Consider the following 20102-nt stretch of genomic DNA (forward strand, 5'->3'; position numbering starts at 1 on the left):
TGAAGCCAGAGCTGGTTTTCTTTAGACCTTAACTAACCATTAGTGTTGTAAAAATGTTTTGGTGGTAGCCATTTCCACTAGATACTTGTGTTTGGCAATTTCTATTTAGAAATGAACATGAAAAACACAATATAGAATGAGAGAAAGCACAATAGGAGGTTGCTCCTATTCTAATTCAACTTACTAGTTACTTGTGTTGAGCCTGATGCATTTCCATCACTTTATTAATCTTTCTGCTTTTACTTTGCTGTCATGGTTGGTTAGTTGCTTGTCTTCATGATGATATGACGGTATGGTTGGCGATTCAATTTTATCTTCTATGGGTAGAGAATTTTGCTGCAGTTTGTAGAAATTTGTGCTCTGTCCTCCAGTAATCTCTGGTATAATGACTGGCTAGAAGACTTGGCAAACATGTTGAGTTCAGCTAGGCTACTCTCTCTTTTTGTTTTTTGCTTTGTTAAACATGATTTATACAATGCGTTAAACATGATTTATACAGTGTCTAGCTATTTACTATTTCGGACTTTGACCCAATAGGTGCTCATGCTGCAAAGAAGGATTTGGAAACTGTTCCCAGCATTTCAAACTCAACTCGACAGGAAGTGCATTACTGATCTTTGAACTATCTGTTAGTCGATCCATTTCTAGCTTTTTCGCTCAGACAGTTGCTGAAGACTAAATAAGGTGTAGTAAGTAGAAAGCCAACCAAGCATTGTGGATGAAGAAGCAAAGCAAATTATCTGCCTTCAAGTTGACTGATGGCCAAATTTCCCCCAGTTTGTATGTTCTTGAGCAGGATTTGCATGCTCGTAGCACGATCAGGACATAAAATCTGTTGGGATTTTGTTGTAATGTGCATGCTCCATAAGCTTTGTTCGAGCTATACATCAAGATCTTGCAGATATGTGTGTATATTCTGATAATCAGCTGTGTTCTGATACCTGAATCATGGTTTGAACTTTCTGAGCTTTGAGATCTGGAAGAAATGGAGAAATTTATGTGAGGTTCAAAGAATAAGTTTTTATTTGATATTAATTGCAAATGACATACCTTTATTTTTGACTCTAACTTACAGAACGAAAGACATTATGGTAAAGGCGAAACGCTTGCCCCCACCACACCCGACCCAAAATTAGAGAACGAAAGACATGCTTTCAATGCATGTGGATTGTGGGGCCGCAGGTGAACCTATAGTCCTTGAACGAAAGGCAACCTAAGTTTGAATTAAATTTAAATTTATAAAAAGAAATTATGTAAGTTTAAATAATTATTTTAACGATGAAATACACTCAAATATTTTATTAATATGAAAACATGTCTTAACATTCCTATTTAATTCTCAAAATATTACGGGGAAAATTTCTTTAAAAAAAAAGGGCTAGGGAAATTTGGGTAAATTATTTTTTGACAATACTTTAAACTTGTGAGGGTTGGAATGCCTAAATAAAAAGGAGTAGTAAACTGTTAAATTGCGGGGTTTTTCTCGGTTCAAAAGTTCCTCCGGTCGATTTGGGCGAGGGATTCCCGTTCTTCTTTTGTTATTTGCTCTTCCTCTCGCCGCCGCCGTAGAACTAGGTTTGTCTCCATGGACCTCCTCCGCGACTACAAGGACGACGACGGCGACGGCGATGGAAACGACGAAGTCGAAGAGGAACCACTTGGGGAAGAAACCCTAGGGGAATCTATGGGTGCTTCGGATCCGCCAGCGCTGGTGCCTGAGGAGGCGGAGGCCTCCTCGTCACCGGATTCGTCCCCTCGCCGACTTCCTGCGAAGTCATCCGCCCCACGCGTTGACGACACCACCCTCGCTCTCGCGGCTGCTGAATCTTCCCGATCCCTCCATCGGCCCCTCGATCCAGGGCAGCACGCCGTGGGCTTCAACCCTACCTACGACCAGCTCTGGACACCCATCTACGGCCCCGCTCACCCGTTCGCCAAGGACGGCGTCGCCCAGGGCATGCGAAACCACAAACTCGGGTTCGTCGAGGACGCCTCCATCCAGCCCTTTCTCTTCGATGAACAGTACAACACCTTCCACAAGTACGGCTATGCCACTGACCCTTCTGGCCTCTCCTTCGTCGGTGACATCGAAACGTTAACTAAGAATCAGGCCCTTTCTGTCTACAACATGCCCCAGCAAGAACAGAAGCGGCGTCGCCTCCAGATGAAAACTTCCGGCGGTGCGGAAGAAGCTGAGTCTGGGGCTGCTGATCCGGAGGTTCAGAATCCAGCGACTAATGAGTGGCTTCTCAAGAATAAGATCAGCCCCTGGTCCGGCAAGATGGATGTTGTCCAGGGCGAGCTCACGGAGGAACAGAAGAAGTATGCTGAGGAATATGCTGAGAAGAAGGCCGAGAAGGAGCGTGGAGAGGGGCGCGGAGACAAGGCGGAGCATGCGGACAAGAGCACATTCCATGGGAAGGAGGAGCGAGATTACCAGGGAAGGTCATGGATCGCGCCACCCAAGGATGCAAAAGCTAAGAATGATCACTGCTACATACCGAAACGGTGGGTGCATACGTGGAGCGGCCACACAAAGGGAGTTGCGGCAATACGGTTCTTTCCCAAGCACGGTCACCTCTTGCTTTCAGCTGGTATGGATTCGAAGGTCAAGATATGGGATGTCTTTAACTCGGGTAAGTGCATGCGCACCTACATGGGCCACTCTAAAGCAGTTCGGGACATCTGTTTCTCGAATGATGGCACCAAGTTCTTGAGTGCTGGATATGACAAGCACATCAAGTATTGGGACACCGAGACAGGGAAGGTCATTTCTACATTCTCCACAGGGAAGATTCCATACGTGGTGAAACTTAATCCTGACGAAGATAAGCAGAGCATCCTTCTAGCAGGGATGAGTGACAAGAAGATTGTTCAGTGGGATATGAACTCTGGCGCGATCACACAGGAGTATGATCAACATCTTGGTGCAGTTAATACAATTACCTTTGTTGATAATAACCGGAGATTTGTTACTTCAAGTGATGATAAGTCGCTTCGTGTTTGGGAGTTTGGGATTCCTGTTGTTATCAAATATATCAGTGAGCCTCACATGCATTCCATGCCTTCAATATCTCTCCATCCTAATTCAAATTGGCTAGCTGCTCAGAGTTTGGATAATCAAATACTTATTTATAGCACAAAGGAGAGATTTCAGTTGAATAAGAAGAAGAGATTTGCAGGACACATTATAGCAGGGTATGCATGCCAAGTGAACTTTTCACCCGATGGTCGTTTTGTAATGTCTGGAGATGGAGAAGGAAAATGCTGGTTTTGGGACTGGAAGAGTTGCAAAGTCTTCAGGACTTTAAAATGTCATGAAGGGGTGTGCATTGGATGTGAATGGCATCCATTGGAGCAAAGTAAAGTTGCAACTTGTGGATGGGATGGCATGATTAAGTACTGGTGAGTCTTCATTCTTCATGCTCCTATTAAACTTTCTTTTCTTGTCTTAATTGTTCGAAAATAATTTTTTTGTTAATCAGTTCTAAATGTGTCTATTTACATCTGTTAGAACTTTATTGCATTATATTCTCACAGACAGGGACCTAACACTGATTAAAATTTAGCCATTAATTTAAACTCCTCCAATCTCCAATCTGATTTTATTTCAATTATTTTTGGTTTTGAGTTAAAGTTAACTGGATCTGGATGTGCTCGCCTGTTTTCTTGATTATTGTTTCTATTTCCATTCATATGCTAGTTTGCTCAAGATAGACTGCAAAATAAAAAAGGGTTACTCGAGTATATCTAGAAGATTTTGAGCTTAGAAGGTATAAAGATAGATTTAATACAATTTTCTTAGACGATGTCCTTTCTTTGATATGCGTAAGACTTAATCTGTATGCTGCCTGTTGTAAACATGTGCAACTTATGTGTTTTTCTATTATGAGCATTTCTTCACCCTCGTTGTGTTTTCTGTTGTACTTTTGTTCGCATAATATTGCTTTCTCTAGAGGTTTGCCAAATTCTTTACAAATGAAAAGTAAAAAAAAAAACACCAAAAGAATCTCATAGCACTAAGTTGGACGGTATTCATCAAACATGTAGGAACATATTTTCCAAAGGCAAGAGATATACCATAATGTAATGTGAAAAAGAAATATTCTTAAGAGTATGAAAGTTATTTGATATTAGGTGTAGTGACTTTAGTCTCACGTTGGTATCTCTAGCTTAGGGATATACAATGATTTTATTATATCAATATAATTGTTATTTTATTAAAGCAATGCAATATTTTTCCCCCTATATTCTGCATGGGTCTCAGAGCCTCTTACTAGGGTCAGCGCTTCTAAAAAATTCTCTTAAAGAGGAAACATTGATCATTGGCAATTACCTTCCCTCACGTATATAATTTTCAGCAATCTCATCTATTTCCTATTTTTAAGTCTCAGTTATGGTGCTCATCCATGCAACACCACCTCCCTTATCTGTGTTTCTGCAACACTTACAGCACGTGCTTCTACCACTTGTTGCTCTGCTTGCTTGAGACACGGACATTATGATGCCTTTTAACTTAGTAGAAACCATTATCCATCAATAATCAGTTTCACCAGCATTGGCCACATGCATGCTACCTTTTTTGTGCCCATAAGACTCCTCTCCTCTATCATGCATCCAAATCACATATGTTATTATTTTGATCCTTGATCTTGCCACAACACTTCCAATCACATATGTTTTTTTTTGGTTCTCCTAAAGATTTGCTGGACAATCTCGTCATCTCAGCAATCCATGTCTTGACCATATGGTGCATATCATATTTATTCATGTCTCTGCTTGACCTACACCACCAGATTAATCCTTGATGTTAGAGCCATCTACTTAACTTTTCAACCACCACACCTTTCCAATTTTAGATTTGATCTATGTTGAGGTAGATGAGCATTCTTCTACTATAGATCTTCAATTTTCTCCTACCTTTGGTCCTTTTCTTCTTCTGCCTTTTCTCTTCAATCTTCCTTTGTTTTTGTGTTGTACTTTTGTCACTTGAGCCAATGAAGACCTAAACAGATTAGTTTCTGAGAATTCTCTTCATTGTTGTTTTCCTTGCCTTTTCTCTTTATCCTCTCTCTTTGTCAAAGTGATTATTTGAAGTCAAAGATATTGGCTGTGTGTTGATCATTGTTTGAAGGTATCATTCCTTGCATGCTTCATCATCAGACTTCACTTTCCAGAGCTTTGCTTAATTGTGATTTCATTTTTCTGGTCATGTGTTATGTTTCTTTTGTGAAAACTTTTCTAGTTTATGTAACAAGCTGATAGTGTCTACTCCAGCTTGAGAAAAGAAGATTAGAGTTGTTAGATATTAGTTATAGTGGTTTTAGTGCACATTGATACCTCTAGGTTAGGATTTTATCATGAGTTTATATAGATCTCAGTAAAGGAATTCAATATTTCCTATTTCTATATTCTATTATGTTTGCATGTAAATCATATGGCTCTCATCTGAAAAATACATAAATTTTTTGTGTGGAAACCCAAAAAAAAAAACAAAAAGCAGTGCATATTCCTTGATATCCTTGCAACTAGCCCATAAAAGTCATGTTGTGGAATGCTGCTTTTTCTAGGGGGTTTCTAGCATCTCACACTAGCTGTGGTCCTTTGAACCTCTTAATAGACATCCATGGACTTGCAAGGTCACCTTGGAACGACGTGATGATGCATGGGTGCAACTGCAACTACATCTTGCAAAGAAAACACTCAGCTCACTCATTCAACTTTATTTTTTAAGGTTTATCGGATAAATTCCATGATCATGTGACTTCCTCAAGGCATTCTTTTTCTGACATCCTCTCTAATGCGACAAAGGAAGAACTCTTTTGTTGAAACATTCTGTTTCTTCCAGCCAAATATGATAGACAGAAGCATTTAAGGATAGCCTGAATATGGTATACTGTATATCCATTTCGTTTTCACATTGATGATCATTCTGCCATATTACCAACTCCTTGGTCCAATGTTCTAGTGTATGAAAAAGTCTGTCTAATTCAAGTATCTGCATCCAATTTTCCTTCTGCAGTTACACTCAGATAATTGACAATTGATGGACTCTTTTATAAGGCCACAAAGTGGAAGCAAATTAAATGCACTATTCCCTATTTTGAAATCTTTTCAAAGTTGGTAGCCGCCCCTTATAGTATGATAGATGGTATTATGCCTCATAGTTTATCTTCAACCTTTCTAGAAGGTTTTTTTGTGGAGTTAGTTACAAAAATCCTTCATAATATCTCACACGCATAGTGTGGTAGCTTGCGCTTGTGGCGTAATAGCTGCACACTGTACTCGTGTGCATTTTCATGGGGTTAACTTCCCTCAACGTTTAGTCTTAGTTTGGTTGGCATAAAGATCACTTTGCTTTGATTCATTCAGAGCAATTCCAAAGCATGATTTCTCAAGCAAAGTCAATGACATTTAATTCAGGAATTAACAAAAAAGAAAACCAAATATTAGACATGATGACAATGAGATGCCACAAAGAGAGCTGGGAGGACCTACTAGAAGTGATATGCCACTTCTCTCGTGGTTAATTTTGGGGCATGATTTTTTCTCCAAAATGTAGGTGTTGAACATGGATTTTTAGCATGCAGGAGTTTCTCATCTCCGAAGTCAAGTACAATGGAGTATATTTAATTTACTCAATTGAATTATGATACAAGTAACAAATAATCAAATCTCATCTATCTATATTTGTTAGGGAAAACCTTTAAATGGTTAAATGATTACTTATCATTATATTAGATAAAGGACTCATGACAAAGTCTTCCCAAGGAGCACATCATGCCATTGGCATTCATGAGCAACGTAATTGAAAACATTTGTCAAGTAGCAGCTCTTCAAATGCACAAACATGCATCTTACTTGCAGAATATTGAACAATGCTTTTAGATGGTGTTTGCTCAAGTTTGGACGTATGTCCTATGCTGTCACTTCTCTTAGTTGCTTAGGTCATGAATGCATCTAATGACTTAGTTTTACCTACATCAAGAATTAAACAAGCAACCCCTGATAGCTAATTCGTGTGCTGGTTTCAAAGTTTAAAATAACGTTCCACACTGGAGTTTCAATCGCTGGTCAAAATGATATGCTCTAGTACAACGTTATGCTGACGCTTGATACACTTAAGCATACACTGAAACTGTTTGAGATGAATCCAAATAAGTTTTACTCCCTTAGTACTGTTAGATGATTTACTTCTAAAAATAAAACTATAATAATTAGATAATTAGTTGAATTAAAGTTGGTCATACTATACTATGTCATGCTAATACTCAACATACTTGTAATAAACACGTGATGGGATGAATTCAAATGGATTTTAAACATTTAATCACCCTTCATTGGTTGTGTGTGTCTATTAATTTTTACTCCTACATTATTCTTCCACTTAAGTTTGTTTGCAGCTGTATAATCCATTTTCCTCCACTTATTAATTGTTTATTTTGATACGGAACTTTGTAGGGATTGATTCTGGAGGCAGCAAGACAATTTGCATCTACAGTTCATCTCATACCCCCAGGCTCGGAAGACAAGCATAAGCTGCGTTAGTAGTCGTGTTGCTCCTTGCTGTCGAACTAAAAATATGCCACCCTCCAGCATGAGTATTGTCGAACTCAAACCCCTGAGAATTATTTGGGGGAATTGGTAGAGCAATGGTGGAGTTAAAATGTAATTTGGGTGGAGTTAAAATGTAATTTGGGTGGAGTTAAAATGTAATTTGGGACGACCATGAGTTCAGAATCCCCTGCTTAATTTTATGGTCAAGAGACTTTTGTACACTATAGTGCTTTGTTTTCAAGGTCTACTCAAAATACAACTAAGTTGTAATTTGTGTGCTAATTATTCATGAAACACTTCCTGGTTTTTTGCTACCGAAAGTTAAATGTAGCAATATGTTCTCTTTTAATTTTCATGTACTGTTGGTTCTTATAATTCCAATCGGTGCGTGAAATTATGTTTTTTTTAAGGACTATAATAGAGAAAATTTATGAATTGATATTTTTTTTCTTCTGGTTTCATTGCTCTAAACTTATTGTAGGCATTATTACAAATTGAATGTATTATTTGAAATATAAATAGAGGATTCAGTTATTTTCAGAATAAAGTAAAGAATAATAGTTGTTTTTTTTAAAAAAAATTCTAGAAGCAAAGGATAAAATAGCTATTTCGACGAACAGCATGAGTTTGATGAAGAAAAAAACTGTCAAGAGATCCGCAATTAAAACGCGGTATTGATCGGTAATATTATCAAAAAGTGTCGTTTTCGTTTTTCTAAAACCAAAAACGTGCCTTTTTTTGCATTATAATATCTTGTCGTTCTAACTCTTTATGGCTAGTCAATTAACAAATGATCTTTCCACAAGCTGATTATGAAATTAGCTTCCACGAGTTGATTTTAAATCAATAAATTCGGCTTAAAGTGAGTTGAACTAGTTTTGTTCATGATTTTTATTTCCTTCTGCAATTTCGTTCATCAACTATTTGCTTCTGCATATCCATTATCCAATTGCTAAAAGATTCAGAAGGTCGTTCCCCTTCTATGGATAAGTCGCGCATAGTTATTGTATGGGCACTAAAACTCCCCCATCATTTTTTGTGGGCAGCCATTCTCGCAGACACTCGCACCGCCACGTGGAGCGCATCAATTTATTGGTCGAAGGAAAACAGAAAACCAAAGGAAGAATCACCACGGCAACAACCGTAAGAAAATATTCACGAAACACCTCGAAGATTATCATATATGATTTTCGAGGACAATATTAATCTGAATCGCCTTTTCATTTTTTTATTGGTGAAATATTTGAAAATAGGAGGGGGTAACGTGAAATGAAATTTCAGATAAGTGTTGGCAGATTTGAGGGCAGAATTAAATTTCTTAAAAACGAGAGAAAGGAAGAAAAAACTACGCCCACACGAGGGAGCGCGAGACGCGAGACGCGAGACGCGAGACGCCAGAGAGATGGGAAGAACCCTAACCGGCGGATCGCAGCCCCTGCTTCCGCCTCCTCATGCGTCGGTGCGCACGCGACACCGCGGAGGTCTCTTCACCGCGGCCGACCTGGCCGCGGCGGAGCTGCTGGTGCACCTCAGCGAGAGCAGCGCCGAGGCCGCTTCCACAGTCTCCTCCTCGGCCTCCTCCTCTTCCTCCTCCTCCTCTCCTCGATCCGTCAACACGCGGCCGCCCGATGCCTCCGTCCTCGGCAGAATCGATGACGAGGAGGAGATGGGACCCTGGCGGAGGACGAAGCGGTACCGGCCGATGACGGATCTGTACGCCGCCACGAGACCCGTCGGCGGAGGCGGAGGCGGAGGCGGAGGCGGAGGAGAGGAGAGGCAGTCGAGTCCGCATCGTCGACCGTGATGCTAATAATAGTAATAATAATAAAACTAAAAATTAAAAATAGTAATACTAAAATAGTAACAACTGTACATATCGTTTTAGGGTTTGTAGCAAAAATATAAAGCAATGATATAGTTGTTGGAACTTAATCTGCTGTTGGTGGTTTTTTATTCTCTATTTTAGAATTATTTTCGTCTTCTTTAAATGTGATTGGTTTAGCTGAGTATCTTTTACTTTACAGTGTTGTTTATGACTATTTCGATGATCCAAATAAGGCCATGTCATTCATCCAAAGTTTATATTGAATATAGTTCTTAGTTCCTTTGGATGAGTCTAATAGTTAACATATGAGATGTTATTATCATGAGATCTGGGATTCGAATCTTGACAAAGTCGAGATAAATATCTTTTTTACGTGTTAGTCATTATTCCAATGACTAGTAGTCGTCCGTGATTTACTTCTTTCGTGTTGGTCCTAGGACAGATTGACGGGATCGATGGGGGTGAACGTATTTGTCTTTTACCACCATATTAAACATAGTCCTAGGTACAACGCAACATGAGTAACATAAATAAGACCATTTAGGTCAATTCAAATAAGATCATTTGCTCGGCCTTTATCTTATTAATTCTCAGAAAGTCCGAAATGTCAATTAAGAAAATTTATTTATTTTATCATTATATTTACGATTTAAATTAAATAATTTATTTTATTAAATTTAAGTAATCATTCACTATATATTATATCAATTATTTTAAATTTTTTATTATTTTCTTCCCTTTCTTTTATTTTTTTATTATTATATTATTAAACGAGTGGAAAGAGAGATGAAAAAGAATGAGCGGAAAGAGAAATTGAAAAGAAATATTATTTTACTAAATGTAAAAATTTCATTCCTTAAATTTAAATAATCATTAGTTTTTAAATATCTATATTTACTGAATGAATTACCATATATAGACTTTGAAAGGATTATAAAATCTCTTCATTTTAGGGTGTAATATATATGAAGAAGTATAATAATAATTATAACAATAATATTCCTAGAATATTAATTCTAGGGTCTAATATAAGAAGAAATATAATAATAATTATAGTAATTATATCTCTTAATCTTAGGATCTAATTATCACATCTCATAGGCGTACTTGTTCAACCAAATAGACGGTATTCTCTTGTGACAATGTTTGATACAATATGATATAAGTCTACAAATTAGGAATAAATACACAGTGAAAAATATATGATAATCAACTACACAATAGAGGGATTTACTCAATTCACTCAAAAATATGAAAAATATAAAATTACTATATGCCGACATGACTTAACACATAACAAATACCGTAACCAAATAAAAGAGTACCACAGAGTTAAAGTCCATAACTAAGACAATTATTACACAACCAAGTTAGAAAACCAAAGTGCAAGTATAGCAATAAAAAATAGCATGGAAACATGATCTCAAATGGGGCATGAGACTAATAAACAATATATATATATAACGCAGCCGAGTGAAACGTTGGCGTTTCACAGCTGGCGAATAATTAATGATCTTTAAATGATCATTAACGCTGCCCTTTGATCTTGAGCTCCTATATAAGGAGGTTGCGACCACAAGCAAAAGGTTACATACATGAAAGGCTGAAGTTCTCCATCTGCATTCCCCTTCTCCTCTGTCGTGCATCTCTTGCTCGACGCAGTGCCCATGATAGCAGTTGGATACCTCTCAGTTCGTAGACCATCAGTGCTTGGTGGGGATCACAGTTCGCCGTTGTATCCTGAGAAACAAACGACCCGTGAAAGCCTCGAAACACAGCCAGAGGTGAGATGAATTTGTTTTAAGGAAACTGTGTTCATCGCAAGCCTCAGTTGGCTTAGTGTACTCGGGCGACCGCTCTTTCAGTGCGCTCGCCCAGCCAATTTCTTTGCTTCACTCGCCCGGTTGTTTCATTCGTCTGGTAGAAGCTCGCTCGACCTCTCTGCCCGGTTGGCCTCAAGCTAGCCTTGTCGGCCTCTTTGCCCAGCCGACCTCAAGCTCGCCCGGTCAGCCTCTCGCTCGGCCACTCGTTTAGTTCACTCGGCCGCTCACCTAGTTCGATTGGCTGCTTGTTCGCCTGGTCGCTCGGCTTCTTGTTGGCCGACCGCACACTCGCCATGTCTCCCATTCGTTCGATAGCCCTTTCACTCGTTCGGTTGCTCTGCTGCTTTGCTTGGCCGACCACTCGGCTGCTTCGCCCGACCGGCCACTCGCTCGGCCTGTCTGCTCGCCCGACTAGCCTCTCGCCCTGTCGACTACTCTGTCCGGTTGAACTTGCTTGGCCTTACTACTGTTGGTTGCTACTCGGAAAGTCTAGAGGTTCCACTGTATAAAAATTTTGTACAAAGGTCTGAACCTTTTCCTAGCTACCATGTGTTCTTTTAAATTAAATTTTGGATCGCCTGCGGAACTTAACACGTTTGATCCAAAACTTAATCTATTTGTTCTTTTAGGGTTTGACTTGGATCTCCTGCGGAACTTAACACGTTCGACCCAAGTCACCTTAAGTTATTAATTCCATTAAATATTAATTTCCATAATCGGTTCCCAGTACTGACGTGGCGAGGCACACGGCCTTCTTGGATATGGGAGCAACCACCACCGACTAGACAAAACCTTTTATAGAAAGCTAATATTTAATTTCCTAAAATAACTTTAGGTTAACCGAAAAGAACAATCAAATGAAAAGAAAAAACAAAAGAACACAACATCGAAAAACATATTCGAAATTCTAGAATCGTAAGCCTCTTGTATTTGGTATTATTTCCATAAATAACTAGTATGATGCGGAAAGAAAAATTACTAGTTATACCTTGTAGAAAAACCTCTTGATCTTTTACCGTATTCCTCTTCTAACCTCGGACGTTGTGTGGGCAACGATCTTCCGAGATGAGAAACCACAAAACACCTTCTTCTTCTCCTAGCTAGGTTCGGCCAACACAAAGAAGCTTCACCAAGGATGAAGAACAAAACACCAACCAAGCTCCAAGGGATACAAGCTTTCTCTCCTTCTTCTTCTTCTTCTCCAAGTAGTATCCGGCTACCAAAAGAACTCCAAGCAAGAGATAAGTTTCGGCCACCACAAAAGAGGAAGAAAGGAAGAGGATGGCCGGCCACAATAATTTTCTTCAAGGATGAATAATTTCGGCCACCACCAATGCTCCAAGGGATGCTAGAGATGAGACTTGCTTTCTCTTCTTCTTCTCCTTCCTTGATCCGGCCACAAACAAAAGCTCCACCAAGAAGATAGGTTTCGGCCAACAAGAGAAGAAGAGAGAAAGGGAAGGGCCGGCCACCACACCAAAGAAAAGAGGGAGAAAAATAATAGAGGTTGTTCCCTATGAAGGCACCCCTACCCCTTCTTTTATATTCCTTGGCTTTGGTAAATAAGGAAATTTATTTATAATAAAATTTCCTTAACTTTCATTGACAACAATTAATTAAGAAAAAATTAAATAAATTTTCCTAATTAATTGTATGTGGCCGGCCACCTCATGTAGAGCAAATAGGATAATTTTAATCAACAATTAAAACTTCCTTTTTTGTCTTTGGAAATTTTAAAAAATAAAATTTCCTTTTAAAATCCCTTCATGGTTGATAAAAAGAAATTTCTATAATTTTAATTTTCAACATGTGAATAATTTTTTCAGAGAGAAAAAATAAAATATCTTTCCAATCTACAAATAAGGAAAGAGATCTAATCTCTTTCTTTTAATCTTTTGTAGATCTTTTTAAAGAGATATTTTAATTTTAATTCTCTGTAATAAATTATATCTTCCACATAATAAAAATTAAAATTAAAATTCTTTTTAATTTAATGGGGCCGACCACCTAAGCTTGGGTTCAAGCTAGGGCCGACCAAGGCTTGGCCGGCCCTAGCTTGAACCACAAGCTAGCTTGGCCGGCCCCTTTCTCATGGGTATGAAGGTGGGTATAGGTGGGTATAGTACTCTATAAATAAGAGGCTACGATAGGGACCGAGAGGAGGAATTAGTTTTGGTCTCCCGATAAAATTAAGCATCCCGTGTTCGCCCCGAACACACAACTTAATTTTATCAATAATAATTCATTCCACTAGAGAACTATTATTGAACTACCGCACTAATCCCAAATTACATTTTTGGGCTCCTTCTTATTATGAGTGTGTTAGTCTCCCTGTGTTTAAGATATCGAATGTCCACTAATTAAGTGAGTTACTGACAACTCATTTAATTAATATCTTAGTCCAAGAGTAGTACCACTCAACCTTATTATCATGTCAGACTAAGTCCACCTGCGGGGTTTAACATGACAATCCTTATGAGCTCCTCTTGAGGACATTATCAATCTAGTATCTCTAGGACACAGTTTCCTTTTATAATCAACAACACACACTATAAGTAATACCATTTCCCAACTTATCGGGCTTATTGATTTATCGAACTAAATCTCACCCATTGATAAATTAAAGAAATAAATATCAAATATATGTGCTTGTTATTATATTAGGATTAAGAGCACACACTTCCATAATAACCGAGGTCTTTGTTTCTTTATAAAGTCAGTATAAAAGAAACGACCTCAAATGATCCTACTCAATACACTCTGAGTGTACTAGTGTAATTATACAGTCAAGATAAACTGATACCTAATTACACTACGACCTTCCAATGGTTTGTTCCTTTCCATTATGGTCGTGAGCTACTGTTTATAATTTATAAGATACTGATAACATGATCCTCTGTGTGTGACACCACACACCATGTTATCTACAATATAAATTAATTGAACAACTACATTTATCATAAATGTAGACATTTGACCAATATAATTCTTATTTCTAGATAAATGTTTATACCAAAAGCTAGGCTTTTAGTATACACTCTAACAACTACCCAGTCGGCCTCTCTGTTGTTCGACTCAGACGCGGGGTTGGTCGCTCATCCGCTCGATCTAATTGTCTGGTCAGCCACTCTACACTCTTCTCGGTCGGTCAATCTATTGCTTGCCCGCTTGGCCTGTCAGTTCACTCGGACTTTGCTGCTTGGACTCAGAGCTCAGTTTGCACTCAACAATTAACAAAAACTAGCCCCTGCTGGCAGCCTGAGATTATCAACTCAAGTCATCGCTACAGATAAGTTGAATTTAATTTCGACAAAGTACCAAATATCTCTGGCAGATTATTTTATCTAACAATCTTGAAACATTTTCGATTTTGTTGAGATGACCGCATAATATAATGTTGAGATGCAACAGACTCAACACATGAAGGCTCCCTCTGTCTCGATTGGAACTATGCCAATCAATCATGGGAAAAAGCCAGAAAAGTTTAGTGGATTAAACTTCAAGAGGTGGCAGCAAAAGATGCTTTTCTACTTAACCACACTCAATCCGACTCGGTTCTTGATCGACGACCCTCCTAAGTGTGATGAGGATGCTAATGCGTAGACCATCAGTGCAGTGGAGGCATGGACTCATTCTGAATTCTTTTGCCGGAACTACATTCTCAACTGCCTTGCCGACTCACTGTACGCTGTGTATAACATAAAGAGAATGGCTAAGGAGCTATGGGAGTCCCTAGACAAGAAGTACAAGATGGAGGATGCAGGGGCCAAGAAGTTTATCGTAGGTCGATTACTGGACTACAAGATGATTAACTCTAAGACGGTGATCAACTAAGTCCAGGAGTTTCAGGTGATCTTGCATGAGATTCACTCAGAAGGGATGGTTTTGAGTTAAATCTTCCAGGTGGTTACTATCATTGAGAAGCTGCCCTCCGGTTGGAAGGACTTTAAAAACTACCTGAAGCATAAGCAGAAGGAGATGAGTGTGGAGGAACTCATTATTAGATTTTGTATTGAAGAAGAAAACAAGAGTTCAAAGAGGAAGCTATTCTCTTAGGCTATTATGAAAGCCAATGTGGTCGAGTACTGTCAAAGCTTGAAACAGAAGAACCCCAAGATTTCCAAGATGGGACTCAGAGGAGGCATAAGTAAAAAGAAGTTCTCTGGGAAGTGCTTCAATTGTGACTGAGTCGGTCATAAATCTACGGAGTGTAGAAAACAAAAGAAGAAGCAGGAGGCCAACCTGAACGAGGGACTAGAAATGGACAACATCTGTGCAGTGGTCTCAGAACTGAACCTGGTCGGTTCAAACCCGTGGCAATGGTGGATTAATACTAGAGCAACCATACATGTGTGATGCAATAAGGAGCTGCTCCATAACTTCGAAGAAGTCAATGGAGACAAGCTGTTTATAGGGAACTTAGTAACCTCGAACATCATGGGCCAAGGAAAAGTGCTGCCGAAGATAACCTCAAGCAAGTACCTCACTCTGAACAATGTGTTGTATGTTCCGGAGTTCGGAAGAATCTAGTGTTCGGATCATTGTTAAACAAGCATGACTTTCGTATTATTTTTGAGTCAAACAGAGTTGTACTGTCTAAGAATGGAATGCTTGTAGGAAGATGCTATGTATCTGATGGGTTATTTAAGCTCAATGTAATGGCGATTAGGTCTAAGATAAATAAAAATGAAAGCTCTTCCACTTATATGCTTGAGTCTTCTTATTTATGGCATGGTAGACTAAGACATGTTAACTACGATGTATTGTATAGATTAATAAAGATGCAGAGCATACCTACATTCCACCTTGACCCAAAACACAAGTGTGAGATTTGTGTTGAATAAAAAATGACAAGGTCATTCTTTCGACATGTTGAGAGAAGCAACAAACCACTCGGGCTAATTCACACCGACGTGTGCAACCTCAAAGGTACTCCAACATTTGGTGGGAACAAATATACTTCATCACTTTTGTAGATGATAACACAAAATATTATTATGTGTATCTTCTCAAAAGTAAGGATGAAGCTATAGAGAAATTTGCTCTCTATAAGAATGATGTTAAAAAGTAACTTAATAGAAAGATTAAGATGGTTCAAAGTGACCGAGGCGGTGAATTGTGTGCTGAACATGGGATCAGACATGAAACAACAACTCCTTATATTTCTCAGCAAAATGGAGTTGTTGAGCGAAAGAATCGAACTCTAAAGGAGATGATGAATACTCTTTTATTGAGCTTTGGACTGTTAGAGTTCATGTGTGGTGGGGGGGGGGGAGCTGTGTTAACAACTAATTACCTTTTAAATAAGGAGTTTTGAAAGAAAATAGATAAGATCCCTTATGAGTTATGGAATAGAAGACAATTGTCTTACAAATATTTAGGAATATGAGGGTGTCTTGCTAAAGTGTTGGTGCCTAATCTGAAAAGGATTAAGATAGGACTAAAAACTGTTGATTGTATATTTATTGAATATGCACAGAACAACAGTGCGTATCAATTTTTTATGTATGAGTCACAAATACCAGAGATACACAAGAACTTGATAATAGAATCGAGAAATATCTCATTCTTCAAACATGTGTTTCTGTATAAGACCCAAGAGGATGTTAGCTCCTCAAAGTGGGCATATGAAACACAAGGTGGAGATGATGATGATGAACCAATCGAGGTTGAGCTTAGACGAAGCAAAAGAGCTTGGGTAGAAAAATCCTACGGATTAGATTTTATCACTTTCATGTTGGAAAGTGAGCCCCAAAGTTATTCAAAAGCTGTAAGCTCTTCTGAAGGATCTCACTGGAGAGACACAATTGCATCTGAGATAGAATCTATATTGCAAAATCACATTTGGGAACTTGTGGATCTTTCTCTGGGAAGTAAACCACTAGGTTGCAAGTGGATCATTAAGAAGAAAATGAAGTCAGATGACATAATTGATAAGTATAAGTCTAGGTTGGTAATCAAAAGGTACCGACAACGAGAAGACCTCGATTACTTTAATATGTATTCTCCGGTATTGAAAATAACTTTCATTAGAATATTATTGGTTATTGTCGCTCTATGGAATCTTAAAATATATTAGATGGATGTAAAGACAGCTTTTTAAATGAGAATTTAGAAGAGAAAATCTACATGAAACAACCTAAGAAAGATTTTCTGTGCTAGGACAGAAAAATAAGGTTTGTAGATTGGTGAAGTCATTATATGACTTGAAACAAGCACTAAATCAGTGACATGAGAAATTTGATAATGCTATGAAGGAATGTGGATTCAAGATTAATGAGTACGATAAATGTATCTACATGAAAGTCATAGAGAATGACTACGTCATCTTGTACCTATATGTAGATGACATACTTATCATTGGGAGTAATGATAAGATAATCAAATCCACTAAAGATTTGTTGAACTCAAGATTTGACATGAAAGACATGAGCCTAGCTGATGTGATTCTAGGGATCAAAATTCTTAGAACAACAGAAGGACTTATTCTTAGTCAGTCCCATTACGTGGATAAGATTCTTAAGAAATTCACCAAGGGTGATACTACGTTGGCACGAACATCGATAGATACAAGTCAACATCTATCAAAAAATTGAGGTGAAAGTATCTCTCAAATAGAATACTCACAAGTGATTGGAAGTCTGATGTACCTGATGAGTTGTACACGGCCAGATTTAGCCTACGTAGTAAGTAAACTGAGTAAATATATGAGTAATCCCGATATTGCGCATTAGAAAGAAATAACAAGAGTACTGAGGTACTTGAAGTATACTTGTGAATATGGACTGCACTATACGAGATATCCTGCTGTGATCGAAGGGTATAGCGATGTGAGTTGGATATATGAATATAAGACTCTAAGTCTATGAGTGAATATGTATTCACTCTTGGAGGTGTAGCTATATCCTAGAAATATTCTAAGCAAATGATAATAACCAGATCCACGATGGAATCTGAGTTTGTAGCTCTTGACAAATGTGGCGAAGAGGTTGAATGACTACGAAAATTCTTAGAAGATATCCCGAGATAACAAAACTTGTACCGACAATTTGCATACATTGAGATAGTCAATCAGTAATTGGTCGGGAATAGGGGTGTAAATGAGCCAAGCCGCTCGTGAGCTATTCAAAGCTCGATTCGATAAAAGCTCGTTTAATTAGGCTCGTTAAGATAAACAAACCAAGCTCAAGCTTCATAATATTTGGCTCGTTAGCTCGTGAACATGTTCGTTAAGCTCATGAATCAATTTTTAAATAAAAAAATAATAGTTTTGATATTGAATTTATAGATTTTACACTCTACTTATGAAAAACATAGACAAATATATTAAATTTATTTATTAGAATAAAATTATAAATTTTAACAAGAATATTATAATTTTTTTAAAATATATAATTTAATTTTTAATGAATATTTAAATTTATAATTTATATTTATTAAGCTCGTTTAGGCTTGATAAAAGCTCGAATAAGCTCATGAGCCATGAATATATTCGTTAAATAAAGCTCGAGCTCAGCTCTATTATAAACGAGCCAAACTCAAACATCCAAGAGTTCGGCTCGGTTCGGCTCGATTACACCCCTAGTCGGGAACAAAGCCATCTGTATAATGGCAAGTTTAGACATATACATCGTAGACATAATATCATTAGACAACTTCTCTCAACGGGAGTTATCGCTATTGACTATGTGAAGTCAAAGGATAACCTTGCGGATCTGCTAATCAAGGGGTTAAATATAGAATTAGTTGCAAGCTCATCATGAGGGATGTGCTTGATGCCGATGAGAAATATTTGTGTAAAGGAAACTCAACCTATGCAAATTGGAAATCCTAAGAACTAGGTTCAAAGGGACAACCTAATTGTGCTGATAAAGTTGCTCACTGTGGGGGGAACAACCCAATAAATCAGTGAAGGATGGAGGTTAAGCACATAATTTTTAATGATCCAAGAAGCGTAATGAGGAATACTCTTAAGAGATCACCTATGTGAGAAAGAAGTGGAGTCGCTTAGAAGTGAATTGGAGGTATAATTCTTAGAACTTCTCATAGAACCAGGCGTGTTCATGGCCACACTCATGAGAATTGAGTTGTATCAGGGAGAGTATTGGGCGAGATATGTCAGTACTTACATAAATGACAAAACAGTTCAAGGACATCGCATCTACTGTCAGCCAGTAAGCAAATAGATCTTCACAAGGGAAGGTTCAAATGATAAAACCTACCTGTCCTGTACTGGACTCAACTACTGAATGCTATCACATACCCTATCTCTATTTATGTGGGGGATTATTGGATATATGTAAATGGAGAAGAGGTGGAAAATGCATGAAGCTCCATTGTGAATGAGACATTTGTCCCACATTGGAAGTTTCAAGGCATATTGGTTGGTTTATATTGATTCACATGCATTGATGATGTGAACAAATGCATGGGGAGAGGTTCTCTCTAACCCGTGGGTGCGCAGGGGGGGGTGCAAATCCAGGGTCTGGATTGCATTGAACCATGTTGACTCGTATGTGAGCATGACTTATGCGCGCCGAATGCTGGACCGGTCAGGGCAAAATTTGGCCAAGTAGAACAACCAACATTTTGCAATGTAAACCTTTTTGCTGCTTGTGTAACGGATACATTAAAGAAAGATTAATACAGCTGAGTGAAACGTTGACATTTCACAATTGGTGAATAATGATCTTTAAACGATCATTAACGTTGTCCTTTGGTCTTGAGCTCCTATATAAGGAGGCTGTGACCATAGGCAAAAGGTTACACATGTGAAATGCTGAAGCTCTCCACCTTCATTCCCCTTCTCCTCTGTCGTGTATATCTTGCTCGGCAGAGTGCCTGTGATAACAGTCGGGTACCACTCAGTTCGTAGTGACCATCAGTGCTTGGTGGGG

At 38.4% G+C, this 20102-nt stretch overlaps 2 protein-coding genes across 3 annotated transcripts; both read left to right on the forward strand.

The window, feature by feature from the left end:
* Nucleotides 1-1483: 1483 nt before the first annotated feature.
* On the forward strand, nucleotides 1484-7877 carry LOC122029792 (pre-mRNA-processing factor 17-like). Of its 2 annotated transcripts, XM_042588924.1 has the most exons (2): nucleotides 1488-3405; nucleotides 7462-7877. In XM_042588924.1, the coding sequence occupies exons 1-2, from the start codon at nucleotides 1586-1588 to the stop codon at nucleotides 7466-7468; spliced, it is 1827 nt and encodes a 608-aa protein (XP_042444858.1). In that variant the 5' UTR covers nucleotides 1488-1585; the 3' UTR covers nucleotides 7469-7877. The 2 variants fall into 2 exon arrangements, with proteins under 2 accessions (XP_042444865.1, XP_042444858.1); XM_042588931.1 differs by lacking the exon at nucleotides 7462-7877 and having other exon boundaries at nucleotides 1484-3409.
* Nucleotides 7878-8778: 901 nt separating this feature from the next.
* LOC122009615 (transcription initiation factor TFIID subunit 1-like) lies at nucleotides 8779-9524 on the forward strand. The gene has a single exon (XM_042565835.1). The coding sequence runs from the start codon at nucleotides 8960-8962 to the stop codon at nucleotides 9359-9361; it is 402 nt and encodes a 133-aa protein (XP_042421769.1). The 5' UTR covers nucleotides 8779-8959; the 3' UTR covers nucleotides 9362-9524.
* Nucleotides 9525-20102: the final 10578 nt, after the last annotated feature.

Source organism: Zingiber officinale, chromosome 1A, assembly GCF_018446385.1.
Source record: "Zingiber officinale cultivar Zhangliang chromosome 1A, Zo_v1.1, whole genome shotgun sequence".
NCBI classification, from domain to species: Eukaryota; Viridiplantae; Streptophyta; class Magnoliopsida; order Zingiberales; family Zingiberaceae; genus Zingiber; species Zingiber officinale.

Bases quoted from the DNA above. Each gene is read 5' to 3' on its own strand.
- LOC122029792 (XM_042588924.1), top strand. From the start codon at position 1,586: ATGGACCTCCTCCGCGACTACAAGGACGACGACGGCGACGGCGATGGA.
- LOC122009615 (XM_042565835.1), top strand. From the start codon at position 8,960: ATGGGAAGAACCCTAACCGGCGGATCGCAGCCCCTGCTTCCGCCTCCT.